Below are 26,165 nucleotides of genomic sequence, written 5' to 3'. Positions count from 1 at the left end.
CAATTGTCAAATCTTGACAAAGCACAGTTTACAGTTATGTACTCTAACTCAAAAAAAAAAGTTATTGCTCCGATTTTGATTAGTGGATCAACAAAAACGTGTCAGCTGTGTACGCATGCCTGGAAGTTTTTTTTTTACAGAGAGCTTCATTGCACTTGCGTGGAAGTGGAAGCTGACAGTCGCGTGCGTCACTCATGGCCTCATGAGGCCAAAAGGCAGAACTTTTCATGACGCCACGTGTATGCCTACGGTGGTGTCAACCGTTTCTTGGAAAAGTAGTTGGGCACCTCGGCTCCATTTTGTCCTTCTCTCTCGGCTTGTTTGGCTGGCGGCGAACACAAGTCGTAGGCGGTGCTCACCTGGGCCAATTCGGTCTCCACTGGAGGCCAATATGATAAGTTTCACGATAGCTCTCTGCCGGGCTCACCGCAGCCATTACTACTGATCTTTCTCGTCGGCGGCCGGTGTTACCCTTAAAGCATCTACAACCGGGCTCTCCAAACCCCCTATATGCCCGGGCGAACGGCCCAGTCACTGGCCGAAAACCTGACACAGACGGATTTCCGAGAACTCGATTAGAGATGCCTTAATGAGAGATCGGTTCCATGTATTTAGCTAGATTTCCGATTTTTCATGCGTGTGGGCACATGTAGTTTGCTATTGCGTCCATGGCACACGGGGCACCCATGTATCACCAGTAGCATGACATAGAGAAGTCTAACTACAAGCAGCCACCTAGAATGGCCCAGCCCAGCCGGGGTCATAGCTCTTTTTTTTTGCACATTGCTTTACTATTTTGTTTTACTTTTTCATATATTTCTATATATTCTTAATCTTTACTATCTAAAAAAAACGCAAGGTTCCGTCTCCCATCTTACGTCGCTCGTTTCGTCCACCCTCGCACGTCCATCATTGTGCCTCCCGTTCTTTTTTTTGCCAAACTAGTAAGCGTGCACGTGCAACGCACGTCTCGACTAATATTATATTCGCGTTACTCTACGCGGGTGACATGGAAAAAACCCTACCTGCACCGCAAGACCACCCCCTCCTCCCTCGCTTCACCGTTGTCGGAGGGGCGCCGACAAAGCCACCTGTGCCCCAGGGAAGGTGGAGGCAGGGCATCCTTTTTCGCAGGCTGTTATTTTGGCACAGGTCTCAGGTGATCAGTGGAGCGTGGCGGTCCGATGGTGTGTGACGCGTGCTGCTCATAGGGAGGCGTCCCTCTCAGCAACAGTGCCACCCCTAGACAATGATGGGTGGCGGTGGTGGTTGCGCGGCTCCATGTGGGAGGGTCGTGGCAGCACCTATGTTATCTGTGGGGGCGCAGTCCCAGGAAGGTTTAGCCCCAGTGGTGCCCGTCAGGACGCCCATTGGCGGCTATCTGCTTCTTCTCGCGCAGGTTAGATCCGCGTCTGGTGGGTGAGGTGACATTGGTGTGTCTGGAAGTGATGGTTTGGCGGAGGTAGGTAGGCGTTGGTCAGACTCAGATCTCCACTCCGGTCAACGATGATGCTTGATTGTTTCACCTTCTGTTTTTTAAATAAATGGTAATGAAAATAATACAGGCCCGCTTTTGCCCACCTTGGTCACCGACAAAAATAAGAATTTCCATAGAAAAGATATTCTAATACTAATAAAGATATTACAAATCGACCTATCATTTAAATGAATCATCGTATGCATAGAGCACTGGCACCTAATTATCTCAGTTTTTTATATGTTTAATCAATTGTTATAAAGCGTAGGCATCTTCAGTCTCGTTGTAGTTGAGAAGGTGAACAAAAAAAGACTTCATTCAATTTATTTATTTTTTGCGAAAAGGCCTAGGATTATTGAGTATTAAGCAACACACGTCCTTACAAACCCAAGTTGTAAAAACAGGAATGCTTGTAAGGAAGTAGAAGAAAGAACCGTGAAAATGTTCGGCATTGTTTGGAGAGGAGCGATACTCTCGATGTATTCCGAGCAAGGTATGGCAGATCCCAATGACGGTTCTTCTGCTCTGCAGAGAACTGGCTCAGGCGCCCACTTCGTCCTTATTTCTCTGACGATGAAATTGAACATGTCGTCGCCGCCGCGCTCGCTTCGTCTACAGAAAATGATTCCATGCACGTGAAAAGGTCGTCAGGTCTCATGTTGCATGTCTCTATAGAAAACTGAAGAAAAACCAAACCTCGCTCCATCCATACAGTCAATGCATGTGCGTGCGTGCACGAGACATCCACGAAAATAAGAGGTTATACAGTCAATGCATCAAAGTTGTGTGCATCCTCCTGTTTCTGTCCGATGTACTCGCCGCCGGCAGCGCCTTAGGAATGGGCGCGTGCGGGCGCCTACTGCACGCTGACACAGGTGGAGAGGGACGCAGAGCCCATGGACACCGTCAGCGAGTGCAGGAGCGCACCAGAGTTGCCGTGGCTGGCCGGCACGATGGCTCCTTCGTCGTCCTCGCCGTTGCCGGTGTCCACGTCGTAGACGTCTCCTGCAGGCGCCATCCATGGCCTCCTGCCGCCATGCGCCGCCGCGACAGTCGCCGTGGCCTCCTGCCGTCGTGCGCGCTCGTCATGGTCTCTTGCCGCCGATCATCGTCGCCACTTGCCGGTCCGCTCGATCCGGCCCGGTCTGGAGCGCAGGCGTTCTAGTCACAGAAAACAGGACTGCCAGGCTGGTCAGACCGGCACGGACCGTCTCCACCCTGATCTGGTAGCGCGTCGAATCGGAGGTCGCGGCAACTTCGGTGTCCCAGACGGCGGCGACAGAGGTGGTGTGTGTTGTGTTGCAGAGGCAATGGCGGATAGTGCGAGGGATTAGAGAAGATATGTTTTCAGCCGAGGTATAACAGGAAGGGACGATGACGTAGATAGGGAGGGCACAAGGAGGGATGAAGGGGCATGTTTTGATGCCAATAGCATCAGACGCGGGGTAGGAAGAGATCAATTAGGTTGAGTGGCTTCCTCTTTTAGTTGATATACTAATAATTAGATGCTCCGGCAACAGAAAAAGATAATAATAATTAGATGACAATTATATATGGTATAGGAGTAATTATCGAAGATTTGGTGGGATGCTTGAGCGGAAGTTGCCGAAGCAGGCGTAGAAAAATTTCGTCCGCCAGTGGAGCGGTCCGCCTTCAGTAATTGCTAATTGCACCCTTTGATATCTCATCAGATTAGTCTGATATGTTAGCTTTCATTAATTTAGATGATCAAACGGTGATAATTAATCTATGTGCACTTAACGGGGTATCTTTAAGAAAGAAAATGTTTGCTTGTTTAATAGTAGTAGAGAAGAGATATGTACGTGTACAAAACAGATAAGGGTTGGAGTAAGGAGGTCGACGGCGGCATGCGGAGGGCTGCCTCAGAAATTCGAATCGAGAGGTTTGAGCGAGGACCGAACGGCCCAAGGTGGAGGTCTCCAGTCGGAGCGAGATCGCGGTAATTATTGCGTAATTATTAGATCATGGTAATTATTGCTAATTGATTATGATTGATTATTGCTAATTGATTATGATTAAAATAGACTCAGGTTGGTAAGTTTTGCGTAACTATGATGGCGTAGATCATGGTAATTATTGGTAATTGATTTTGGTAAATGATGTGATACAACATTGAGACAATCCGGTCCATTGAGAGATGGCAGATGTATGGCTGAGATGTAATATTTCTGCCACAACTCGATTGTTTAATAGTAGTAGTAGATACATCATCCGATATTTGTTTCCAAAAAATGCTGCCCCACAAATCCCATAATTGACGGCCCCGCTCCATCTCACCTTCCTACTTGCCCTCGACATGGATTCTTTCCACCTGTGATCTATGCATCGCTGGCGGCGGCTTCCCACGCGACCTCCATGATGCCGCTTCTCACGTGCCCTCCGCCGCCGCGACACTCTCTCTAGCGCTGGCTTCCATCCTCAGCGTTGAGGACACCGCAGATGCAGCGGGATGAAGGCACGGATTGCCCCTCCCCGACACCCGTCCTTCGGCTGTTCGACATGCTGATAACCCGACGCCCAACCGTCTAGCTCGCGAACTCCAGCGGCGTTGATTCAAGGTCAAAATCCGATCCTCTCTTCTCTTGTGTGCCAATTGATTCATTCACTCTTCCATGCTTATTTTTCTATAATTTTCAGAGAATAGTTTGATCCTGATCGAGAAGATGATGTGTGGAAAGATCATCGGTCACATCAAAGACTGAAGCCGACATCTCCAAGACCAACCTACCTCCTACTTCATTTGTGATGAATCGCACTTGGGTATACAATCAGAATTCACTTGCTTGCTTGCTTGCTTGAGTTCTTCGGTTTAAATCCTGATATTTAGTTCACACAGATATGCGTGGGTTCGTTCCATCATCCCAGATTATCGTTGCATGTATGCAGGCAATCTTTTTATTTTCCTGTCAGCTTCCTTTGTCTTGGATGGAACGTCTGAATCTGCGTGACAACGATTTTGTGTTATATACACTTCTTGTGGTTTCATTTGTGCTTGTGAGTAATAGGATGTTGCTGTGAAATGGTCTATACTTGTTAATTACCTGAATGTTTTATGCAGAATTTGATTGATCATGCCGGTGTCAGACTTTAGTTTCCTGGGTGCATATGGGCCCATGATGTTTAGTTGGTTATAACTATTTCTGATGTGTCAAGGTAATTAACTTACCTGGAACTTTATATCTTTATGCTGCATACTGGCCCGTATCACCCTATTTTATTTGTCAGATGACATGATTGCAGGCTTGGCTACATTTTATGTTGACATCTGCTAAATCTTTCTTATCACTTCATTATTGTCTTGATGGTTGTCTTACTGATAGCCATGTTATAACATCTAAAATTGGACGAAAGGTCAAACCAAGATCTTCACTTGACTATACTGTACCGTCTTCTCACAAATCTTGCCATCATAATGTACATATCTTTTTGTTCCTGGACTGAATCTACATACATTACATGATTTTCCTAATAACGGTCAAATATGTCACGAAGCTTGCCATCATAGTGTACTCTTTTTTTGTTCGTGTGAAAACAACATATTCAGCTAAAAAGGTAAAATTAATTATTACAACATTATTAAAAGAAGTTGATAACGAAATAATTGGCTCTGTTATGCAATCAACTAAATTCTATACAAGAACATTGTTTGTCAATATGATCATGGTTGATTTATTTCCATGACATCATTGTATATATTTATATATTTTGATCATATTTATATATTACAACATCATTGTTTGTCAATATTGTATATATTTTCCTGATATGTACAAAAATATATAATTGTTTATAAAAAAGAGGCATAAAAATGCTTTAAAATATTAATAATGTATTTTAAAAAATAAACATGCATATTAAATTATTCCCGATGTATAAAAAATATACAATGTGTATGCAAAAATTAGAGATAAAGAATGTTATTCATGTAACTGCAATATGTTAAATGTGTGTATAAGAAATGTTCCTGAGTATGCAAAAATGTAAACTATGTATGAAAAAACATGATATAAAAATATTTGTTTGAAAAAATGTTATTCACGTATTTAAAAAAAGTTCAACGCGTATACAAAAAAAATGTTTCATGTGTTCAGAAAAAAAGGTAAATGTGCATAAAAAGTGTACCTATTATATATGAAGATAAAGCATAAACCGATGGAAACCAAGAAAGAAATGAAGAAAAAATGAGAGAGAGAAAACAGAAAAAAAAATGAAGTCATGAACGAACAAAAGCAGAAAGGAAAGAAAGCCGATGAAAACCATGTAAGGAACGAAGAAAACTGATGAAAAAACAAAGACAATCAAAATTAAAGAAAGTTGGCGAATAAATAGAGAAAAACAAAAGTAAAACATAAAAGAAAGCAAAAAAATGAAATAAAATGCAGAAGAATTAGAGCGGCGTCTCGGTCGATCGGACAGCGAAAAAAAGACAGCAATGGGTGGGTGTACGATTCATCTTGATATAAGCCAGATATAGCGCTCGCGAAGGCACACCGTACCCACCGTTGTAACTTGCAATCAGGCTAGCTTGTTTTGGATAGAAGCTTACAGATTCTTTGGAGTGAAATTGCCAAGACTGAATCCAATAACATGGGTGAAGGATCTCCTTGATCCAGACTTTGTAAGTAAAGATGAATCGGCGGTTATTATCTCTGTGGTGTGGGCAGTTTGGAGCAACAGGAACAAGTATATGCATGCAGAGATTCAATATCAACCAATTCGTTCGATGGAAATCATCCAGGAACACATTCGAGCACTGGAGATTCCGAATGAGAAGAAGCAGCAGTCTCAAGTATTGAAGCCTGGATGGACTAGGCCAGCAGTTGGAACTATAAAAATTAATTCTGATGCAGCGGTGGATCTGGAGAGAGGAAGAGCTGGGACGGCTGCTGTCGCCAGGGACCATGAAGGGAACTTCCTCTCAGCGCGTTACACAACATACATGGGGCAAACTGATCCATATGTTTGTGAGGTTCTGGGTTGTAGAGATGCCATGCTGTTGGCTGATTGCAAAAATGTGGCAGATGATTGGAATGCAGGACGAAACCACTCGAGTTGTGGACCAGTTTTTCGAGAGATGACTTCGTACCTCTCATCTTTTCAGGGATTTGAAGTGAGACATTGTGGACGAGGAGCAAACGAAACAACACATCTTTTAGCTAAGCACTGTTTACAAGCGTGCAAAATGTAACCTATGATGTAATCCCTGAGTTCTTAAGTGCGGTGGTGCACTTGGACTATGTACGGTCTATGAATGAATAAAATGCCTTAGGGCCGTTACTCAAAAAACATTGCCAGGCCGCTAAAGAAGAAGAGTATACGAACCGTTTATATGGAATTCTACGACGCCATATCGATCGATCGATCGATCGACGTGTCGCGCGCCTACGCGTCCACTGACTTTTCAAACTTGCGCGCGAACGTGAAATACCAAGTCGCCGCACGCAACTGTCATGCAACTTCCTCCCTTCCTAATCTCCACGCCTTCCTCCGTTGATCCATCCATCGACCGCTTCTCCCTCGCGCATTATATATAGGCGCCCGCGACCCATTCCATAGGCCATATAGCTACCTCGTATAGCGTACAAAGTTGCCTACACACATTGCCAAAACCCAGCGTCCAAGTCGTACACACTTGTTGCAAAGAGGAAGAGGGTTAGAAGAAAGCTAAGGTTGACGACATGGCCGTCGTGGGGAGGATGAGGCTCGATCTGACGGTGATCGTGGCGGCGCTCGTGCTGCTGGCGGTGCTCGGCGAGGCGCGGCCGCTGGGGGGCGCCGACTGGGCGGCCGCCGGAGGGACCCCGCTGCCGGCCGCGGGCGGCGCGTCGAACGTGGTCCAGGCGCTCCGGCGGCTGTACATGCAGCAGCTGGGCGGGCCGGGCCCCTCGTGCGGCACCAACAGCCCAAACGTCCACTGCCCGTAGATGGCCGAGGCCGAGCGCCGCAGCTCGGCCGGCGTACGTCCTCTCGTGCTTCAAGTTCCAACGTGTTTTTGGCGGCCCCAGGTGGTAGGCTCTGGTGAGCGACCGTAGGATTGGATTCGTTGCTTGGTTTGTTGGTGATTTTTGCCCACGCGTACGTGTACGCTGGTTGGCACTTTGTACATACATACAGGAGAAAGGATACACATATAGTACGTAGGATTCTGTTTGAATAAAACATAGGCAAGCTGCAGAAGCATCAGCAATACATTTGTATTTAAATTACATTTGTAAACCTTTGTTTATGATTTTTTTTGAGAATCAACCTTTGTTTATGAATTGAATTGATACTCTAGTCTACTTCCTCATAAGTTCTCAAACCTTGACCAAGAAAAGTTCTGTATATTTTGCTACGTATGCATGCGTGGAAGTTTTCTTTTTGAGACAAATGCATGCCTAGAAGTGGAAGCTGACATTCGCATGTGTCACCCATGGCCTCATGAGGCCAAGAGGCAGAACGTGTTATGACCCCACGTGTGAGGCCATGGTAGGCTCAGCCGTTTCTTGGTACGCAGTTAGTTGGGCTTCCGTTTTGTCCTTCTCGGCTTTGTTTGACTGGCGGCGAACGGAAGTCCTCCTAGGCGGTGCTCAGCTGGGCCAATTCGAGCTCTGCTGGACGCCTCACTGGCGTCAACCTGACCTCAGTTCACTGTAGCTGCCTGCTGGCCTCGCTGCGGACTTCTCAAATTAATCGGGGGGACATAGGACCATTGAACGGACTAGAGAGAAGTAAAAAGTAACAAAAAATTGACCCAACCGAACCTCTCATATCTTTCCTATACGTCTGGACTGTCCGCGAACCCTCATATCCATCTTAAATATGGGGAGGATATGAGGGCTCACAGACGCACCCGGGCGTGTTCGGTCTGTCCGCCACATAGGACGTGTCCCCATCCCATACCACATTTTCTCTTTTTTTATTCATTCTTTTCTTTCTCTCTTCATCTCCATCATTCACATGCACGTGACCCGATATATGAGAAAGAAAAGAAAGAGTGTGGTTGTGCAGACAGATAAATATGGGCTCAAAACGTGACCGAGCGTGTCCACAGACATTTGAGGAGACGAATTAAAGGTACGTAGCTGAAGATGCTTTTACTTCTCATCTTTCTCGTCAGTGGCCGGCAGCACCCCTGGTCTTCCTTTAGGCAGTGATGTACGGACCAACTTTATTTGGCGACATAGCGTGGATTTTCTCAACTTTTCATAAGAGTTTGTTCGCAAAAAACTGATGCCCCAAGTCCTCAACGTGTCCACGCCGCCCGGTTGCAAAAGACTTGGACGAGTGGCTTCACCGGCGTGACGCGTCTCGGGGTAATTAGTCTCACTAAAACATGAAGACAAAGAAAAGTATCGTTGAAACTTGATTCATGTTAATGGATGATCCAAATTCTCATGTGAGAGGCTGGCATGGTTCTATCGGGGAGTAGATTCTCTACGCCGTAACTATTCTTTGCTCTTATCACTAATGAGCCGGAAACCCCATCGGTAAGGGCATCTACAGTAGCACCAAACAAAATTTGACCTCTCAAGCGTCCGTGGACGCGTCTGATCAGCATCCGTACGTGCCCGTTTTGACTTCCTATTTGTCTGTCCGCACAATCATGTCCCTCATTTTTTCCTTAGATACCCGGCCAGATACATGTGATTGGCGGAGAAGGAGAGAGAGAAAGAAAAAAAATAAAGAAAAAAAGATGGTTTGTGGTGGGCCCAATCCTACGTGATGAACACATGACCACTGACCGGACACGTCTGAGCACTCCTTATACTCATCTCATGTATGAGATGAATATAAGGGCTGCCAAACAGGTTTATCATTTAAGGATACTTTGAGGGGTCCGGTTGGATCAATTTTTTTATGGTGGGCTCAATCCTACGTGGCGGACATAGGACCACTGAATAAATACGTCTGACACTCCTCATACTCACCTCATATATGAGATGAAGATGAGGGCTACTGTACATGCCGGTCATTTAAGGAGGTTTTGAGAGGTCTGGTTGAGTCATCTTTTTTGCTTCTTTCTCTCCTAACCGGTCAGTGGTCCTGCGTCCGCCCGGTCATTTTGAGGAGTCCGACTGTAGATGCTCTAATACTGCTGACCACATACGGGCAGCCGAGTACCTGCAAGTGATAAATATATATATATATATATATATATATATATATATATATATATATATATATATATATATATATATATATATATATATATATATATATAATAATAATGCTAAACCTGTGGATTGATCCTTACATGAACGATGTTATGGACTGAGTTGTTAAGTTATAGTTGGGGATTAGGTATGAGGTAGGATCCACCATTGAAATGGTAGGGGATTCCATAAGGTCATCTCCAACGCTGACCGCAAATTTTCTTTCGCATCCATCCAGAGATAGAGGAGGGCTAGTCCGCAAACATTAGTCATAAAGAATTCATATACTTATTGCAAAAATCTATTAGTTATCGAAACAAAGTACTACGCACATGCTCCTAGGGGGATAGATTGATAGGAAAAGACGACCGCTCGTCCCCGACCGCCACTTATAAGGAAGACAATCAATAAATACTTCATGCTCCAACTTCGTTACATAACGGTTCACCAAACGTGCATGCTACGGGAATCACAAACCTCAACACAAGTATTTCTCCAATCCACAATTACTCACTAGCATGACTCTAATATCACCATCTTTATATCTCAAAACAATCTTAAAGAATCAAACTTCTCATAGTATTCAATGCACTTTATATGAAAGTTTTTATTATATTCCTCTTGGATGCCTATCATATTAGGATTAAATTTATAACCAAAGCAAATTACCATGCTGTTTAAAAAGACTCTCAAAAATATAAGTGAAGCATGAGAGTTGAACAATTTCTATAAAATAAAACCACCACCATGCTCTAAAAAGATATAAGTGAAGCACTAGAGCAAAATTGCCTAGCTCAAAAGATATAAGTGAAGCACACAGAGTATTCTAATAAATCACGATTCATGCGTGCCCCTCTCAAAAGGTGTGCAGGAAGGATTGTGGCAAACTAAAAAGCAAAGACTAAAATCATACAAGATGCTCCAAGCAAAACACATATCATGTGGTGAATAAAAATATAGCCTCTAGTAAAATCACCGATAGACGAAAACGAAAGAGGGGATGCCTTCTGGGGCATCCCAAGTTTAGGCTCTTGGTTGTCCTTGAATATTACCTTGGGGTGCCTTGGGAACCCCCAAGCTTAAGCTCTTGACACTCCTTATTCCATAGTCCATCAAATCCTTACCCAAAATTTAAAAACTTCACAACACAAAACTCAACAGAAAATCTCATAAGCTCCGTTAGTATAAGAAAATAAATCACTACTTTTGGTACTGCTGTGAACTCTATTCCAACTTTTCCATGGTTCATACCCATCGATACTACCCATAGATTCATCAAAATAAGCAAACAACACATAGAAAACAGAATCTGTCAAAAACAAAACAGTCTATTGAAATCTGGAAACTTCAAATACTTCTGTAACTCCAAAAATTCTGAAACAGTAGGACAACCTGGGCAATTTGTGTACCAATCTTGTGCAAAAAGAATCAGATCAAAATCACACTTCTGTGAATTATGAAAATTATTTTCCTGGGAGTAAAAGTTTCTGTCTTTCAGCAAGATCAAAACAACTATCACTGTAAGCCATCCCAAAGGTCTTACTTGGCACAAACACTAATTAAAACACAAAACCACATCTAACCAGAGGTTAGATGAATTGTTCAAAGCAAAACATGAGCAAAAAGCAAAAAAATAAAAATAAAATTGGGTTGCCTCCCAACTAGCGCTGTTGTTTAACGCCCTTAGCTAGGCATAAAAACACGAATAGATCTAGATATTGTCATCTTTGGTATGAAATCCATAAGTAGCTCTCATAATAGATCTATATGGCAACTTAATTTTTCTTTCTCGAAAAGTGTTCCATGCCCTTCCTAATTGAAATCTAATGTTTCCTTCTTTCATATCAATAATTGCACCAATCATTCTAAGGAAAGGTCTACCAAAAATAATAGGACATGTATAATTGCAATGTATATCAAGAACAATGAAATCTACGGACACATAATTCCTATTTGCAATAATAATAACATCATTAATCCTTCCCATAGGTTTCTTAATAGTGGAATCCGCAAGATGAAAATTTAAAGAACAATTATCAAATTCACGGAAACCTAACACATCACATAAAGTTTTTGGAATCGTGGAAACGCTAGCACCCAAAGCACACAAACCATGGCACTCATAATCTTTACTCTTAATCTTAATAGTAGGTTCCCACTCATCAGAAAGTTTTCTAGGGATAGAAACTTCCAATTCAAGCTTTTCTTCAAAAGATTGCATCATAGCATCAACGATATATTTGGTAAAAGCTTTGTTTTGATTATAAGCATGAGGAGAATTCAACATGAATTATAACAAGGAAATACAATCTATTAAAGAACAATTATTATAATTAAATTCCTTGAAATTCAAAAGAGTGGGTTCATTGCTACTTAAAGTTTTGACCTCTCCAATCCCACTTTTATCATTTTTTTTCTTCAAGATCTAAAAACTCCGAATCATTTGGACGCCTTTTAACTAAAGTTGAATCATCTCCGGTCCCATCTTTATCAAGATTTATATTGCTAAACAAAGATTCAATATGAGTCACATCAATCACCTTAAGATCTTCATCATTATTTGCACGAAAACTAGAAGAACACGCTTTTACAAACCAATCTCGTTTAGCACTCATCAATGGAGATTCTCATAGCCTTTAGAGATTCATTGATATCGTACTTGGGTGGAATAGATCTAATTTTCAAAGAATCAACATCAAGAGAAATTCTATCCACGTTCCTAGCCAAATCATCAATCTTAAGCAAATTTTCTTCAGCCAAGACATTAAAATTCTTTTGCGAACTCATAAATTCTTTAACACTATTCTCAAAATCAGAGGACATCTTATTATAATTTCCATAAGAATTGTTGTAGGAATTACCATAACTATTAGAGGAATTACTAGGAAACGACCTAGGATTAAAATTACCTCTATATGCATTATTACCAAAATTGTTCCTACCAACAAAATTCACATCCATAGATTCATTATTATTCTCAATCAAAGTAGACAAAGGCATATCATTAGGATCAATAGAAGAACTCTTGCTAGCAAATAATTTCATAAATTCATCCATCTTTCCACTCAAAACATTAATCTCTTCAATGGCATGCACTTTTTTACTAGTGAAAGATCTTTCGGTGTGCCACTGAGAATAATTAACCATAATATTATCTAGGAGTTTAGTAGCTTCTCATAAAGTAATTTTCATAAAAGTGCCTTCCGCGGCCGAATCTAAAAGATTTCTAGAAGTAAAATCCAATCTAGCATAATTTTTTTGTATAATCATCCACAAATTTAAACCATGAGTAGGGCAATTTCGTAACATCAATTTCATCCTCTCCCAAGATTATGCCACGTGTTCATGATCATGTTGCTTAAAATTCATAATATCTTTCCTAAGGGAGATGATCTTACCGAGAGGAAAATACTTGGAAGTAAAATCATATTTACACTTATTTCATGAATCAATACTATTTTTAGGCAAAGATGAAAACCAACTTTTAGCATGATCTTTAAGTGAAAACAGAAATAACTTCAATTTAACAATATTATTATCCACATCTTTCTTCTTTTGCATATCGCACAAACTCAACGAAACTATTTAGATGGGATGCGGCATTTTCACTAGGAAGGCTGGAAAATTGATCTTTCATAACAAGATTTAGCAAAGCGGCATTAATTTCAGAAGATTCCGCACTAGTGATGGGAGAAATTGGAGTACTAATAAAATCATTATTATTAGTATTGGAAAAGTCACACAATTTGGTATTTTCTTGAGCCATCCTGACAAAGCAAGCAATCCAACACACGAGCACGCAAAAGACAAACGAAGAAGACAAACAGAAGAAGGGCGAAGAAAAAGGAAAATAGTTTCAGAAATCATTTTAGAGTGGGGGAGAGGAAAACTAGATGCAAATGGTAAATAATGTAATGCAAGAGATGAGAGTTTTATGATGGGTACTTGGTATGTCTTGACTTGGCGTAGTTCCCCCCGGCAACGGCGCCAGAAATTCTTCCTGCTACTTCTTGAGCTTGTGTTGGTTTTTCCCTTGAAGTGGAAAGGGTGATGCAGCAAAGTAGAGATAAGTATTTCCCTCAGTTTGAGAACCAAGGTATCAATTCAGTAAGAGACAACGCATAAATCACCAATACTTGCACAAACAATCAAACAACTTGCACCCAACGCGATAAATGGGTTGTCAATCCGTTCACGGTCACTTGCAAAAGTTTGATCTAATAGGGATAGATGAAACTAAACAAAAGGTAAAGTAAATATTTTTGGTATTTTTGGTTTATAGATCGAAAAGTAAAAGATTGCAAAATAGTAATCGGAAACTAACATTATGGAAAATAGACCCGGGCCCCAGAGGTTTCACTAGTGGCTTCTCTCAAGATAGCAAATAATACGGTGGGTGAACAAATTACTGTCGAGCAATTGATAGAAAAGCGCAAAGTTATGACGATATCCAAGGCAATGATTATGAAATATAGGCATCACGTCCGTGTCAAGTAGACCGACTCCTGCCTGCATCTACTACTATTACTCCACACATCGACTAACTCTTGGCTGCATCTAGAGTATTACGTTCATGAAGAACAGAGTAACGCATTAAGTAAGATGACATGATGTAGAGGAATAAACTCAAACAATATGATGTAAACCCCATATTTTTATCCTCGATGGCAACAATACAATACGTGCCTTGTTGCTCCTACTGTCACTAGGAAAGGACACCGCAAGATTGAACCCAAACCTAAGCACTTCTTCCATTGCAAGAAAAACCAATCTAGTTGGCCAAACCAAGCCAATAGTTCGAAGAGAATTACAAAGATATCAAATCATGCATATAAGAATTCAGAGAAGATTCAAATAATATTCATAGATAAGCTGATCATAAATCCACAATTCATCGGATCTCGGCAAACACACTGCAAAAGATTACATCGGATAGATCTCCAAGAACATCGAGGAGAACATGGTACTGAGAATCAAAGAGAGAGAAGAATCCATCTAGCTACTAGCTATGGACCGTAGGTCTGAGGTAAACTACTCATGCTTCATTGAAGGGCAATAGAGTTGATGTAGAAGCCCTACGTGATCAAATCCCCCTCCGGCAGGATGCCGGAAAAGGCCCCTAAATGGGATCTCACGGGAACAGAAGGTTGCGGCAGTGGAAAAGTGTTTTTGTGGATGCTTCTGGTGGTTTGGGGATATATGTGAATACATAGGACGAATAATTAGGTCAGGGGAGTCACGAGGGGCCCACAAGGTAGGGGCGCACCCTACCCACCTGGGTGCGCCCTCCCCCCTTGTGGATGCCTCGTGGCTCTTCCGACTTGATCTCCAAGTCTCCTGGGTGTCTTCTGGTCCAAAAAAATCATCGTGAAGGTTTTATTCCGTTTGGTATTCCTTTTCCACGAAGCTCAAAACAAGGAAAAACAGAAACTGGCACCGGGCTCTAGGTTAATAGGTTAGTCCCAAAAATAATATAAAATAACATATTAATGCATATAAAACATCCAAAACAGATAATATACTAACATGGAACAATAAAAAATTATAGATACGTTGGAGACGTATCAACTACCAGCAGGGACCTGTATGGACCATCAATGTCGGTACTAAATCCGACATATCTCGAGGTAGGGGTTCTTAGCTAGGCGTCTTGGAGCGATGGTAACGTGGACACGAGATTTTACCTAGGTTCGGGCTCTCTCGAAGAGATAATACCATACGTCCTGCTTTTGATTGTATTCATACGGGGGATAATACAGAGTACATGTATCTACCATGAGATTGTTATGTATGATTCTAAGATCATCTATTGACTAGTCTGGCTTCGGTTTATGTAATGCACCGGAGGCCTAGGATTTACAAGAGTCCTCGTCTTGTGTGCCAAGTCTTGTGGAGTCTTCCTTGTATGCGTCATGAGCCGCCATGGGGGGTCCTCGGCCCGATCCACCTGGCTGGGAGATGACGTGATGAGTACCCCCTAGTTCAGGACACCATCAATATGGTGACCCGTTGTCGCCCCTTCTATTCAGCGTAGTTTCCAATGCATTGGCAGGAATGCTTGATCGCGTCAAGAAGCGGGTCATATTCAGGGGGTTGCGTCCATGGTGGTGCTTGAAAGATTCTCGCATCTACATTATGCAAATGATACACTAATCCTCATTCGAAACTCTCTAACTGAGATTATTTATCTTAAGTTCCTCCTTATGTGCTTTTAGGTCATGCTAGTGTTGGAAATATGCCCTAGAGGCAATAATAAAAGTATTATTATTATATTTCCTTGTTCATGATAATTGTCTTTTATTCATGCTATAACTGTATTATCCGGAAATCGTAATACACGTGTGAATACATAGACCACAATATGTCCCTAGTGAGCCTCTAGTTGACTAGCTCGTTGTGATCAACAGATAGTCATGGTTTCCTGGCTATGGACATTGGATGTCGTTGATAACGGGATCACATCATTAGGAGAATGATGTGATGGACAAGACCCAATCCTAAGACTAGCACAAAAGATCGTGTAGTTCATTTGCTAGAGCTTTGCCAATGTCAAGTATCTCTTCCTTCGACCATGAGAGCGTGTAACTCCTGGATACCGTAGGAGTGCTTTGGGTGTATCAAACGTCACAACGTAACTGGGTGACTATAAAGGTGCACTACAGGTATCTCCGAAAGTATCTATTGTTTTATGCGGATCGAGACTGGGATTTGTCACTCCGTGTAAACGGAGAGGTATCTCTGGGCCCACTCGGTAGGACATCATCATATGCGCAATGTGACCAAGAAGTTGATCACGGGATGATGTGTTACGGAATGAGTAAAGTGACTTGCCGGTAACGAGATTGAACAAGGTATTGGATACCGACGATCGAATCTCGGGCAAGTAACATACCGATAGACAAAGGGAATTGAATACGGGATTGATTAAGTCCTTGACATCGTGGTTCATCCGATGAGATCATCGTGGAACATGTGGGAGCCATCATGGGTATCCAGATCCCGCTGTTGGTTATTGACCGGAGAACGTCTCGGTCATGTCTACATGTCTCCCGAACCCGTAGGGTCTACACACTTAAGGTTCGATGACGCTAGGGTTATAAAGGAAGTTTGTATGTGGTTACCGAATGTTGTTCGGAGTCCCGGATGAGATCTCGGACGTCACGAGGAGTTCCGGAATGGTCCGGAGGTAAAGATTTATATATGGGAAGTCCTATTTTGGCCACCGGAAAATGTTCGGGATTTTTCGGTATTGTACCGGGAAGGTTCTAGAAGGTTCCGGAGTGGGGCCCACCTGCATGGGGGGACCCACATGGACGTGGGTAGTGGGGGCAAGGCCCCACACCCCTGGTCAAGGCGCACCAAGATCCCCCCTTAGAAGGAATAAGATCATATCCCGAAGGGATAAGATCAAGATCCCTAAAAAGGGGGGATAACAATCGGTGGGGAAGGAAATAATGAGATTTCTTTCCTCCCACCTTGGCCAACGCCCCAATGGACTTGGAGGGCAAGAAACCAGCCCCTCCACCCCTATATATAGTGGAGAGGCGCATGGGAGCTATACACAAAGTTCTGGCACAGCCCTACCTCTCTTCCTACTCCTCCTCTCCCATGGTGCTTGGCGAAGCCCTGCTGGATTGCCACGCTCCTCCACCACCACCACGCCGTTGTGCTGCTGTTGGATGGAGTCTTCCTCAACCTCTCCCTCTCTCCTTGCTGGATCAAGGCGTGGGAGACGTCACCGGGCTGTACGTGTGTTGAACGCGGAGGTGCCGTCCGTTCGGCACTAGGATCATCGGTGATTTGAATCACGACGAGTACGACTCCATCAACCCCGTTCACTTGAACGCTTCCGCTTAGCGATCTACAAGGGTATGTAGATGCACTCTCTTTCTACTCGTTGCTGGTCTCTCCATAGATAGATCTTGGTGACACGTAGGAAAATTTTGAATTTCTGCTACGTTCCCCAACAGCTAGGACTTCAAATACATTAGAAGAGTGCAATTATTATCACTAAGGTGACCTTGAATCACTACTTAGGGATACACAAATGATGAACTACAAGATAGGCTCATACCTAGGTATGCCCATCTCTAACTGTTCCTTGAGGCAAAGCCGATCAAACTGCTTGTGTATAAAATTGCCGTGCTTCCGAAGTTCTGGAGACCGTTAGGACAATAGCAGATCGTCCTAGACTAGACCGGCTTATAAATAACATGCCCTCCGGAGATGCCATGTCTTACGGGCCATCTCATGGCAGGCCAACAACGGCTAGGGGAGCCACTGTGCGTCTAGGTGGGCTACAACTAGGTGGTCCATGGGCGACCCTGAGGATCATTGTGGTCTTCTCCACCTTTTCTCATAGGCGTTGTGTAGCTATGTTCGGTCATTCATGAACTTGTATCGAACCTTTTTCGTTACCGTTTTGAATTGTACTTATAATCTGTTAAGGGCCTCGAGTTTAAGGCCGAGCAAGCAGCTCCGTTCTACAAAGAATGTCTCATCTAATAGACAATGTTGCACTTAGGGTGTGTCATCAGTCACAACGTGTTCACTACCTTAGGCTCTTACACTTTTCAATTAGTCTAGGTTGTGCAAACTTGGTTTTGTGTTGTTTGTTTATTCACCAACGGTTAGTTAGGAACGCTGACATGTAAAATGAGGTGTTAGAGATGACAATTTATTTGTGATGTAGAGATGTCGACTTTAATGATCTTTGATGCAACTTTAGGTTTTATATGGTTTACCTTTCCTTATGATGTCTATTTGTTTTTCTTCTTGAAAAGGAGGTTGAAACACTCGGCCTCTGCATCGTGTGATGCCCACAACCATATGATATCTATTTGTTAGTGGTGTTTGTTTTGGTGTCTTTAAACATGTTATAAGTTACTCTCTCCCTCCCATAATAGAAAAGCATTTTTGACACATTTTTGACACTTGAGTAAAAAATTAAGTCACACAATCTGCTAGTACTCCCTATCTTTCCGAAAAGTTCATTCTGCACCCGAGCTCATATGCTCCTGCATGAACAGTAAAATCGAAAAAAATTCAAAAAAAGTTCAAAAAATTCCAATCTTTTTTGAGAGAAACATTGACAAAAGTTCTAAGTGTCTGCAAAAATTCATCACGAAATCACAATCCTGTAAGGCGTGGCAAAAAAAACAAATTCATTGCTTCAAAATGCGTTTGAAAGTAGCATTTTCATAGTACTATTTTTGTTTTTTTTGCCACGCCTTCTAGGAATGTGATTTCATGATGAATTTTTGCAGGCACTTAGAACTTTTGTCAATGTTTCTCTCAAAAAAAATTTGGAATTTTTTAAATTTTTTTCGATTTTACTGTTCATGCGGGAGCATATGAGCCCGGGTGCAGATTAACCGCGTTCCTATCTTTCCTTTTTCCCTATATATCTTTCCCTACTAATAAAGCAAATAGTGCTTCTGGTCGTCCGTCAAAAAAAATACCCTTAAAGTTGCTATAAATTACCCGCTGTGCCACTCATAAGTCAAGAAAACGATTCGATTTTTTGAAAGTCATCGTCGCGCACAGGAGTTTATAAAATAAATACCCCGCGCATGTCACAGACGCTCTACCAGCTCAGTGGTTGAAGCACATCTTCTCCACCGCGCAGACCCGGGTTCGATCCCCAGGGTCGTCCTATTTCCTCTACCTTTTTGTCAAGCACCTCCTCCCTCCCACATACGCGTTCATGGGCCGGCCCGTGGGGCGTGACGCCCCTATTCTGTTTTCATTTCATTTTTTCTTTTCTCATTTCTGTTTTTGTTTTTCCTTCTTTAAATTAATTCGAGATTTTCAAATTACAAAAGGTTGCAAGCTTTGAGAAAAATATTCGAGAAATCATAGAATGTTTATGAATTCAAAAAATGTGTGAGAACTCATAAATTTTCCGCAGTTTTCATTTTTTTGGTGATTCACAAAACTGTTCGCAAATTATAAAAAAATCACAATTTTTCAAAATTTGTTCCCCAATTATAAAAAAAGTTTATCGATACAAAAAAGGTTTGCTAACTCAAAAAATGTTCATCAATTCAAAAAATATGCATGCATTTCAAAAAATGTTCGTGTGAACAAAACAAATGTTCATGAATTCGAAAACAATTCATGCATTTCAAAAAATGTTCGTCTGAACAAAACAAATGTTCATGCATTTAAAAAATGCCCAAAATTTTAAAACAAATGTTTCTCGATTAGAAAAAATGTTCGTCGATTCAAAAGTCTTTCATGTCTAGGATTTGGGTAGTTTTTGGAAAGTCTTTTTATGTCTAGGCGCTAGGAGTAGTTTGTGGTCCATGAAATTTGTTTTTAAAGTTTTAAACAATCTCTAGCGCGCGTGCCATGCAGTGGCAAGCTCATTGCCTTGGGATTTACCACGTCAAATGCATTGCGATCACATGCATATCGTGTACATCATCAACGAGGGTGTGGGAAGAAAGATAAGTGGAAACATGGTGAGCCACCATGTGAAAATAAAGAACACTCATAATTTGGGGTATTGAGTCATACTTATTTGGCTGGCGTGTAACTTTTTTGTCTCCCGTTGCAACGCACGGAGCAAATAGTGTTTCTGGTCGTCCGTCATAGAAATAGCCCTCGAAGTTGGCATAATTACCCACTATGCCATCCATAAGTAAAACAATTCGGATTTATTTCAAAATCACCGCCGGCTTAGTTCTTATAGTGTGATACACTAATAAAAGACAAGACCACAGCTAGCCCAGTGGCCAAGGCGTTCGCCTAGCATGCGGGAGACCAGCGTTCGATCCCTGGTTCCTACACTTTTTCCTCCTCCTCCACGCGCTAATGGGCCGGCTCATATGCGGCTGTTGGCGCCCTGTTTTCTATTTCGTTTTTCCTTTTTTCTTTTTTCATTCTTTAAATTCATTCGGGATTTTCAAAAGAACCAAATTTTAAAAAGCTGCGAGTTTTATCGAGAAATCATAAATTGTTCATGATTTCAAAAAATTGTTCGCATATCATAGAAAAAAATCACAATATCAAATAGATGTTCATAAAAAAACATGATTTTTAAAAAAATCCCAGTATTCAAAACACATTCTGGAATTAGAAAAAAAATATACATGATTTTTTTGAAATGTTTCCAAAATTAAAACAGGCCCGTAAATGATGAACAAAACGAAACAACGCCTGCGTAGAAGTTTTAACAGGGGATCTCTAGAGGTTGATTTATGATTTTATTTAGTCCCTCACATCGAGTAAAAAAAAGGCTTCCGTGTTTCGTACAATGCTGAACCCAAAAAATATTTACACAACTTTCAATGGGTTAGTTTTTGTAAACTATATAAAAATGACTAAATGTCTATTTTGCCTCCATACACAGCTATGTTTATTCTGGTACCGCAGTAATTGTTATGATAACCACCGCTACGCTAGGTCAAGATGATATACATCATTCATCAGTCTAGCTTAGGCATGGTCCATCAATGCAGTTTGCTCAGCAAAAAATAATTCGTTGTGGCGCCTTAGGAAATCAAATCGTAGTCAAACCATCACATTTTTTGTTTTTTGAAATGACTTTTCAAAAGTCTCTTATCTCATCATGACATCATTTAGACATAGTTTTGAAATGACATTTTAAAAGCCCTTATCTCAGCTTGGCATTTTAATAGCCATTATCTATCACTCCTGCATAATTTGATAGTTTTTTCTCCCATTGCAACGCACGGGCATATTTGCTAGTACTAATAAAGCAGATATTGCTTCTGGTTGTACGTCGTCCGTATTGTTTGCAGAAAAGCTCCTTCAGTTTTTAGAACTCAACCCACAGTCCTCTTTTAAGTGGCTAAACTGAGAAAACGTTTTGTTTTCTCAAAAGAGACCCTCCATTTTAGAGTATTCAACCCGCAATCTTTGCTAATTTGAGCGGGTCAACTCATCAGGGTCTCCTCCCGATCGATCCAGATCGAGGCGGTCAACGAGCGTGCGGGGCGGCAGGCGGATCTCCCGCTCGATCCAATCGAGTGAGGTCTGCACAGGGTGGCGGCTGACTGGCAGGCCGTGCGGAACTTCGGCGGCGGCCGGATCCAAGCGAGCGGCGGCGGGACTTACAAGGCGTTGGGGTTCTCCGGGGCGGCACCACGGTTGCTCCGGCGTGCTCCTGGAAGAAAAGGAGGGAGGACGAGGGAGAGGGAGAGAGAAAACTGGGAGGAAGGAGAGAAACGAGGGGGAGGCACGGCAGGAGGATGTGCTGTTGGTTTCTCCGGTGAAGAGGAGATAGGGCGCAGACGTTCGCGGGAGTGGGCGGCGTTTGGCGACGGAGGCGCTGGTCGGGGAGCCCATGGTGCGGGCTCCCAGGGGGAGATGGACGGGGACGAGGGTGGTCTGGTGCGCTGCCGGTGCGGGGAGGGCAGGGGAGAGGGACGGCTGCTCTCTATGTTGTGCGCTGCTGGTGTGCTCTTGTTAGTTGCATATTATACAACTGCTCTCTTGTTTGTTGATTGATTCTGATGCTGCTACTACTTTGATGCAGCTGCTGCTAATCTCATGTGGAGGACACGCAGGGGCAGACGGGGAGCGAGCGGAGGATTTATCTGGGACCTGAATTTGGCAGGAAAAAGTTGGTCTGTTTGCTGCTGACTGGCTTAGTGTGATGCTATACTGCGTTATGGAGAGGTACAAAGGTTACGTACGTACATGACCATGAACGTTTATCTATTGGATTTTTGGGTAAAATATTGATTCCTCGACCCCTTCCTATGATTCATGAGTGGCAATTGATCCTGGGCTATGGAACTACAATGTCTACTCGGTAAGTTCCCTTACCACTGTATCTTTTTATTGCCAACAAGAATTCTTTTCACAAGCAAAGCCAGCATTCGAGTGTGTGCAGAGATGTCTCAAAAGGAAAATAGCTCAGTCCCGAGCTATACATTTGATGGAGTCGTCTAAATATTTTGGACTTATAAAATTACAGTGTAGAATTGGCTTTCATCTTGTTAATTCAAATTTACTTACTTTTTAAACTCTATAATAAATCTAAACAACATATGTTGAACAATGTTTTCCAAGAATTTTATTTACATTTGATTATATCACTTTGATGTGAGATGGGTTGTAAATACTCGTCACTAAATAATATCAACACCGGCTCCCTATCTCACACTTTCTTCTGTTGCAACGCACAACCGGTTCCCCATCCCGCGTTTTCTCCCGTTGCAACACACTGACTCAATGTTATATTGCTGTAGTGTATTCTGATGCCTCAAGTTTTGCTGTTTCTTAAACCTACAAGGAACCATTAGCATTTTCCACTGACACTGCAAGCTTGGCAGACTTCGCTGTACATGCAAGGCAACTACATTTTCTCTCAATACCTTAGTCTGATTTTCTCTCTGCGTTCCTGGGTCTGCTGCTTGCATTTTTTGTGAAACTAAGATAGTGAAGGCTGGTGAAGGAAAAACACTAGATTTCAACTGTTCTGTATTGACGGTTTCTGGAAAAAATGACTAAATATTTCTGTACAATAATTTGACAAATTTTAGTGCATGTGCTGCATGTTGTAAGTTCTGCCATGATGTCGGCTTACCATGTCATAAAGTTCATACCTGACTGATAATGTGTGCCATGATTCTCACTAATAATGTCAGAAAGATTCCAGGCAGAAAAATGTAAGTCTCTATAGTCAACCCCCACAAAGAAAATGGAACCACTTATTCAGCACTGATTAAATCTAAAGATTTATACATGCTTTTTTAGTTGATAATCTTTAGTGTAAACTCTTTCTTTTTTCTTGATTTCCAGATTTATGCACTCTTCCAATGGTATAATAAGAAAAGAAAAGTCCATTTATTGGCTTATTATGATCATAACTGGAAGTATATTCGCCACTGACAGTGGTCTTATAGAGTTGGAATGTTACGCTTCACTGTAATTGCTTTACTGAATCTACAGACTAAGAAAATTTCTATTTCTTGTGGCAGGCAAGTGGGTGAGCTCTCACATCCCTCTCCGTCTCCTTTGATTTGTTGCAGATTTCTTCGAAGAACACGAGCTCTGTATGCTGATTGCTCCCATGTACTATTTACTTCTAATTTCTTCTGTATCGTGTATATGCCAATTGTTTTCCTGTACCCTGTGCACAGGGATTGTGCTCTAGCACCAATATATATTTTGGATTAATAACAAAACAATAACCAATGTCAAAATCCTTATTTTAGTCAGGACAATTAGCTATTGAAAAAGCCAAAATTAGCTGCATTCAGTATTTGACAAGGTAATGCCATCATTCAGTATTTGGAGCAGATGCTACAGTTATAATGAAGGATTCTTGTACTTGTGGCCTATATACACAAACAATTTTAGATACCTGATACTGCAGCTACAGTATGAAGTCTCAAAAGAAAATGAAACATAATATTAAGTTGTTCTCCAGCAATGCACAGGGAAACTGGGAAGCACATAGATGTAGCTGGCAGTAACTCAAAACTGCAGATGATCGCACTGGTAGAAAGGACTTAAATTAACAGTTCAAGCACATATCTTGGTTTCTCCCTGTAGTCTGAAGGAAAGCTCCCACACACAATGAAATGGCACAAGGAGGAAGCCAATAATTAACCTTTTTGTGGGAAAATAATTAATTAACCTTTCCTAAATAGAAAAGCAAACTGTTCTCAGGGTCCAGTCGAATTTCTGAGATGCAATATGGAAGACGCCACATCCTCACAGATCTTCGTCTCAACAACATGTATATAACCTCCTTCAGAAACTTGAACATTGATCTACAGAAAACCCATTTATTCTTTGATCATTTGTTTAGCTGATCTTTTGCATTTTGCAAATACATACAACTCACGCTAAATTTGAAAATGTCGTTTTCTTCTCCCGTTGCAACTCACGAGCATGTTTGCTACATATACTACAACTTAAATAAATTATGTTCTTTTAAGCATGACTGCTATATTTTAAATCATTAGGATATGAACTGATCCGAAATGCATAGTGCATCTTTTTGGTTCTGTAATTTTGGGTGTTAGGTGCCATAAGTAGTGCCCCTGTTAGTTTGCGAGGTTCAGTTAAAAAACTTTCAAGAAGGGAGGGATGATGCAATCTTGTACTTAATTCAGAAGCTCTCCCATTTCACTGTTAAGATCATCCCTCTTTCCTATATATATGCAGCTACACATATGATTGCATTTATCCTCTTATTCAAGACAAGCATGCAACAAGACACTTAATTATAAACGGAGCAAATACCACACATGCTTTAGTATTTAGGACAGGCTACAATATTTCAGAGATGGGATGCATGTGAGTTGTTGATGTACAGAAAATGGTTGGATTTCTGAGTTCAGTCATTTCTGTTTTAGGTTCTGATGCTTGATACTGAACTACGAAAATGGAAGATTGTGCTTCATAGATTTGACAGTGAATTCTATCAAAATTAATTAGTTTTCCTTTGGAGCCCGTACTGGAATGTAAATCTATGTGAAACTTAGAGTGCCTGTACTTTGTATGTATATCATTTAGCTCTTTGAATAATGTGCATACACCATGATCTATCCTAACATGTTGTTTTATGTCAACCAGGGAGTTGTGAGGTGACACTTTGGTAAATCTTGCTACCATTCTGTCCCTCAACTCTTTCTAGGGGAGTTCCGAAAGAAATGCATATTTTCTTTAATCGGAATAGGCATTCATATCTGCTTTGGGTGTTTGCAGGGCAAGCAATTATAGTAAGTGTTTCTGCCGCGCGGTGTTTGCTGGGTGAGCGATCATAGCCAGTGTCTCTGCCGCGATTTGTTTGATGGGCGAGCGACAACGCCAGAGGAAGAAACGACGACCATATTGTGGTGATGACCACCTTGCAATAAAGCGATTTATGTTAATTGTGTTTAGCACATTCTAATTTTGTTTGTCATGGGACGGATGTTGTTAATCCCAGTCTTGTAACATGCCTAAATGTCATATTATGCCCCCCTTCTGTCCTTTTGTTGTTTGCTTTGCCACTTTTGCGACAGTGCTATCACATGCATCCAGATTGCACATAATTTGGTAGAAACTCGGATCTTTCTACCGAACTAATAGAGATAGGTAAATCCATATTATTTTTTCAAAAGGAAGGGAAAGCTCATAGGAGGACAAAGAAAATCACATGATCGGTTATTCTTCTACATGTAAATAATTCGCAAAATTCAGGTCATTTGGACCACGGTTGGGTATGGTTGGTTATGTGACATCACTTCTTCAATTATCAGTTTCATACTATTCGGAATGTTTACACAATACATTGTGCTACATGGCCTAAAAATAATATAAAAAACAACCGTGGCAACACACGGGCAAATTTACTCATATAATTGATGTGTTATTCAGTGTGAAAAAATATATTGTTTGAGATTTATTATACTCATGTTGGACTCGGCAAGAGTCGATAGAAGTAGTTATGTTTATTTAAGTTTATGTGATACATACTATATATGAACCAATTCTATATTTTCAGTTTTTCATTTATTTATTGTCATTCTTTAATACTGTGTTGTGCTTGATCTTCATCTTTT

The 26,165-nt window shown here is 41.6% G+C and overlaps 1 protein-coding gene and 1 long non-coding RNA gene across 2 annotated transcripts; both read left to right on the top strand.

Moving 5' to 3' along the window:
- Positions 1-7,123: 7,123 nt before the first annotated feature.
- On the top strand, positions 7,124-7,714 carry LOC119336011. Its single transcript, XM_037608049.1, has one exon. The coding sequence runs from the start codon at positions 7,177-7,179 to the stop codon at positions 7,420-7,422; it is 246 nt and encodes an 81-aa protein (XP_037463946.1). The 5' UTR covers positions 7,124-7,176; the 3' UTR covers positions 7,423-7,714.
- A 13,791-nt stretch (positions 7,715-21,505) lies between these two features.
- On the top strand, positions 21,506-25,577 carry LOC119340617. The gene is made up of 2 exons (XR_005164616.1): positions 21,506-22,057; positions 22,139-25,577. It is a non-coding gene; the product is annotated as an uncharacterized LOC119340617 (long non-coding RNA).
- Positions 25,578-26,165: the final 588 nt, after the last annotated feature.

The sequence above is a fragment of the Triticum dicoccoides genome, chromosome 7B (genome assembly GCF_002162155.2).
Source record: "Triticum dicoccoides isolate Atlit2015 ecotype Zavitan chromosome 7B, WEW_v2.0, whole genome shotgun sequence".
NCBI lineage: Eukaryota > Viridiplantae > Streptophyta > Magnoliopsida > Poales > Poaceae > Triticum > Triticum dicoccoides.
Note: the sequence above shows the minus strand (reverse complement) of the source record. Positions and strands in the feature narration are given on the sequence as shown.

What these genes read in the sequence shown, in the direction of transcription:
- LOC119336011 (XM_037608049.1), top strand. Translation starts at nt 7,177, where the DNA reads ATGGCCGTCGTGGGGAGGATGAGGCTCGATCTGACGGTGATCGTGGCG.